This window comes from Montipora capricornis, chromosome 6 (assembly GCF_036669925.1).
Source record: "Montipora capricornis isolate CH-2021 chromosome 6, ASM3666992v2, whole genome shotgun sequence".
NCBI classification, from domain to species: Eukaryota; Metazoa; Cnidaria; class Anthozoa; order Scleractinia; family Acroporidae; genus Montipora; species Montipora capricornis.
This window is the reverse complement of record NC_090888.1, coordinates 64,835,435-64,840,459: the sequence shown is the minus strand read 5'-3', so window position 1 is coordinate 64,840,459 and position 5,025 is coordinate 64,835,435. Positions and strand designations below refer to the sequence as shown.

The window sequence follows — 5,025 nt, the reverse complement described above, 5'->3', positions numbered from 1 at the left end:
GAAGACCATTAAAAAGGAAAATTCCAGTTAAAATACACAGGTCTCTTTTTTAAAGCAAGGCTTAAAAACTTGCGTCACTTATTGTTTAGTTGACATAGTTTTTGAAATCCAAAGGAAAATAGAAATTGATTATTTGGTCATAGCAGCACTTTCAAGGTCCAAAATGCTGGGAAATGCACTTTTCGGTGTTTCGTTTTTAGTATTCTCATTGGGGAGGGGAGGAGCAGTCACGTCTATGCCCCCATTGTCCCCCTACAAAGAACGGGCTTACACCCGTCACATGCGTCCTCCGAAGCCCAAACCCCCAAATTTCAAGATACAAGTTGTTTAAAATCTTTGTATCCTCTCAGTTTTCCTGGCCAGCTACGGCCATGCGAAAGAAATCGCGAATGCTTTCATGACAATCAATAAAAATCACTCCATTAAAGTTACACAACACAACAAAAAGGAATGACAACCTCAATTAATTAAAAATTCTTAGACGTCAGTTTTACACAGCGGACGACTGAACAGGATCGAAGAGCAAAATATATATCGAATCACTCTAATTTTAATAATATTTTTATACCATTTTATATATATTTTAGTGCCTCGAAGGTGTAAAAAAACGACATGTCTACTTACAATTGTCACACTTCATTCAAATACGAAATTTAAATATTTTGTTATATAAAAAAAATCTGAAAATGCTATCCCGATACTTACAATTTGTTCCACCGTGTGAGCATTAAAACGATTCCTTGATTGAATAGTTACTTTACGACAGACGTATTTTAAAAAACGTATTTTGACTTGAGAAAGACTTATTAAGACTACCTTCGCGGCCATCACATGCCAGTGGCTTAGCTAGCTGTACTGTATTAAAGTTCCTACGCGACAAAATAATGTTCTTTTGAATCGTGTAACAGCGCCAAATCTTCGGCAAATCGAAACACAGGTAAACCTAAATAATCCACTAAGTCGAAGGAAATCACGAAACCCACACAAAGCGCGGAAACTCGCGTGAACAAATCCAAATTGACCGAACTTCCCGCAGGCAGTGTCAGCAACGAAACACGTCCCACGATTTGCGAAATCCCTGCCAGCTCCAGTACTGTTCCGTTTGCATCTCAGTTAGACGAGAAATAGTTCTTTCAAATGCAAAGATTTCTTCTTCGGCTGTGAATATGGCACTAGAACTGGCGTCCGCCTTGAAATGAAAAGAACAGGAACAAGACAAAGTCAGAAAGAGAATATATGAAATTGCATATATTTCAGGACGGTGCCTATTAATTCAAAAGTATTTTTGCCCGGTTTATGAATATCCGGGAAAAGCATATCTTAACAAGTGTTATTGAAATCCAAAAATAAATTTGAGGGTGACCATTTTCAAAGATAACCAATCAACAATGTATGTAAAGGCTTTAAAAGAACTTTAAAATACAAAGCAATGTATGCCATTCTTTTCCAAATTGAAGCTTAATATCTCTGAAAAATGCATGGTCACCCTCAATTTTCTTTTAGGATACTAAGAGCACTTGCTTTCTCCGCACAGTCTTAAACCGCGCAAAAATATCCCTGTGTTAGTAGGCACCACCCATAGGAAACCCGAGAATTTCGAGATGCGCAGAACGTACGCGCAATAACAATAGTAGGCACCGTCTGGACAAACGTGAATTGCAAGTTAGAAGGTTCAAATATATAAAATTTCATTAAATCAAAAATGATTTTCTTCACCCCTTACGGGATACACTTGAACTTGCAAATGACCAGCCGTAGGGTTCTTATACCCAAAAACCGGCTATTTGAACCTTACGGCGCCTGCTCACTCCTCGTGCTAACATGAATGCACCAATCAGAGGCGCTTTTCAGTGTTCCTAACGAAAACCAATAAGAAGACAGTTTGTGTCAGGGTTCCCCAGAGCTCTTCAGTCATTCGCAAAAGAGAAGAAAACTAAAACATTATTTTTCTGGTCTTCATTGATGCAAAGGCGTCTTGAAGTGTTTTGAAGTTTTACTTAAATAGCGTAACACTGCCCCTTTAAGGTAGATTAGGGTTCACACTGCAACCATGCAGGATGACCATCAGACATACTTTGACGCGATTACTCCGTTTGACGAACACTAACTGTAACTTCAAGATCGTGAAAGTCAGTAACTGGAAGTACCGGTTGCTATGTGACTTATTACAAAATTAAACAGTTGTAAATTTCGTAACTTGTATTCATGACTCTAGACTAGCATCATACTAGCCATGTATCCTTACACTGTTTTCAAGACACTCACGCATTGCGTACGTGTGGTAGTGCAGTAACAGCGCTGTACAATTGCCAACTCAGCTGCGTTTTGTCTTCAAGGAGATTCAAGTTACCTTTTCTGATAGTCCACGAGTTTTCTAATAGTTTTGGTACCGTATGTCATTATAGTGCCATAGTAGATGTCTTAGGTAAATAGCCCCCAGAGAAGCCATGTGGTTACTAGTAAAATACTAAATCCCAGACAGATTGAAGAAAATAAAAGGGAATCGAGAAACATTGACTTCGAGGCTGACATGTTGATCATTTTCAAGTTCCCTTACAACTTCTTTTTCACCACATGTTTGAGCGTGCACTCTGAGCGTCTGACAGCTTTCTAAGACAAAAGATCACTGAAGTAAATGCCTGTCGGGCGGGGTTAGTATTTGGATGGGTGACCTAAAAATATTGGACTTTTCCGTCAGAAACATAGGACCGAAAATTCTATTTTCACTCTCACAAATGCGAACTAAGAAAGGTACAGATTTTGTTAGCCTGCTTTATGCAAAACAAATATTGACGCAAAAGTAAATAAATATTGATACACAGTTTTTAGGAAGAGAAGGAGAAGTTTTCAGGAATTGTCGATCGAGACAATTTGCGACATGAAAACAACTTAAATTTTGAACCGAGAATAAAAAAAGTTACCATCAGTGCAAATCAATTTGGGAGATTTTTGCCACGTTCAATTTTTCTATTGTACTTTTGGCTGCACAAGTAAATCGCAAAATCGAAAGTAACACCGAATTCAGCGGTTCCGCGACCAAGTTACCTCGCATGTTTACTCGCGAAACAAAGGATGCATCTGTGTCAAAATGATGGCAAGACACCGGGTTTTTGTTTTTGTTGGTTTGGTTTTTTTTCAAGTGTTTTAAACATTAACAACCATGCGCCGGTGGCTCAGTTGGTTAAGCACCGGGCTGCCATGCGGGAGGTCGTGAGTTCGACTCCGGCCGGACCAACACTCAGGGTCTTGAAACATCTGAGGAGAAAGTGCTGCCTTCGTAATAACACCCGCAAATGGTTAGACTTTCAAGTCATCTGGGATAAGGAGTATAAACCGTAGGCCCCGTCTCACAAATATCTTTGATGTTCATTAGTTCCCTGTAGGACGTTAAAGAACCCACACACTCTTCGAGAAATGCTATTTCTGACAGTTGTAGCCTGCGAAATTGGCAGAAATGGCTATTTTGACGGCACGGACCAGAGGACTGGGTCCGGTTGTCTGGTGGGTATTATGGGTAATTTGTCGTACAAATAGTGATCCGTTAGGGATTTGAATCAGTCTAGGTTCAGCTTTCTTCGCCTACTTTTTTGTTAAATTTTCCCCTTAGCCTCCATAGGGTAGTGGCACTTGCATAGGGTTTGGAGAATACGTTCCCTCATTCCCGAAGGGTTTTGGGTTTTCGTATCCGGCAGGTGCCCAGTGTACTTTTCCTTTAACAAGTTTTTAGGAGGTCAGTACCATTAAGTATGCTTACGTATTGTTATGCTAGAGCGGAGTTTGTATGCATATGGTAAGCAAAATAAACCGGCTTGTGGCGCTTGCTGTCCTACATGCCCATGTATCTACACAGTTGTGTTGTGATTGAGTTAGTCGTGTTGTGTCTGATTGGATAGTGGAGTCAAAATGAGTAGGGGATGACGTTCCCGGTGTTGGGGCTGGCCTTCGTGAGTGTATGGGTGGGTGGGTATAGCAAGTCCACATTAGCTGCAAGCTGCCAATACTTCAACCTGCTCGAAAATAAATAACTAACAAGCCCAACTCTTGAGGTTGACCATTGTTTCTGCAAAGTCAAAAATTCACTCTCCTAGACGAGGTTATTTATCATCAGGTAATTCATGCCGATTTTGGAGCTCATTTTGTTGAAACTCAAGCTCGCTTCCAGCAGACATGTTTATGTTCGTGAGTTATGCACGCGCTACGGGCCTATTTGCCACCTACAAACCCGGTGACATAAAGCGCACTACCACAAAAACTGCTCACCGCTGTCAGGTCGAGGTCATCCATAAGTTTTCTCTTGAATTCATCGTCATTGGTGGAAAGCGGAGTGGCGAGAAAGAGATCTTCTATTGAGGTACTGGCCGAGCAAATTAGCCGTGTCTGCAAAAGAACGCACGATAATAATTTCATTTGCTTAGTAGAGAATTTAAGCCGGGACAAAGGCAAACTTTATGATAACGTCACTTTAAAATATCACTTAAAGCTATCGTACGTATTTCGCGACTTGTTCACCTTGTACAATACAGGCGAACTATCCTGTAACTGGTACGGTATTTAAGTGTAAAGTAAAGAAAATGAATGTTCTTTGTTGTGTGCACGTGCACGTTGTCGTCAAAAGCTTAAATGTGGCGATTTTAATTTATTGTTTTGTGGAGTACGGCAAACAAATACACTGAAATGCGTGCGGCACGTGCAACACGAGTATTTTTCCTGCCTAATCATAACCATTACAATTTTCTCAAATTTGTTTGGTGAATTAACTGCTTTATCTTACACTAATTATATTGTGTAGGGTTGTAATCGGACAGTAATAGACCGTTATCGGACAGTTACATCAACCAATCACATTAAGTGCACTTAGCTTAATCCACCAATCACAGAATTTATCACAATAACCATAGCAACAACCACTTACCCTTCCAAACTGGGGATTTTCCAAAATGGACGAATTTGTAACATTAGACAGTGAAAAAGGAATGTTGCACCCGAACGTGCAACAGCTATCATATGTAAAGAGCTAGACAAAGC

At 40.1% G+C, this 5,025-nt stretch overlaps 1 protein-coding gene across 1 annotated transcript in view; it reads right to left on the bottom strand.

Annotated features, from left to right (window-relative positions):
* Positions 1–459: 459 nt before the first annotated feature.
* The window catches only part of LOC138052886 (AFG1-like ATPase), a 22,133-nt gene continuing 17,567 nt past the window's right edge, over positions 460–5,025 (bottom strand). Inside the window, exons 13-14 of the mRNA XM_068899482.1 lie at positions 4,261–4,377; positions 460–1,189 (exon numbers count right to left, since the gene is read on the bottom strand). Coding sequence (XP_068755583.1) covers positions 1,043–1,189; positions 4,261–4,377 — 264 coding nt within the window. The 3' untranslated portion in view covers positions 460–1,042. The remainder of the gene's footprint in view (positions 1,190–4,260; positions 4,378–5,025) is intronic.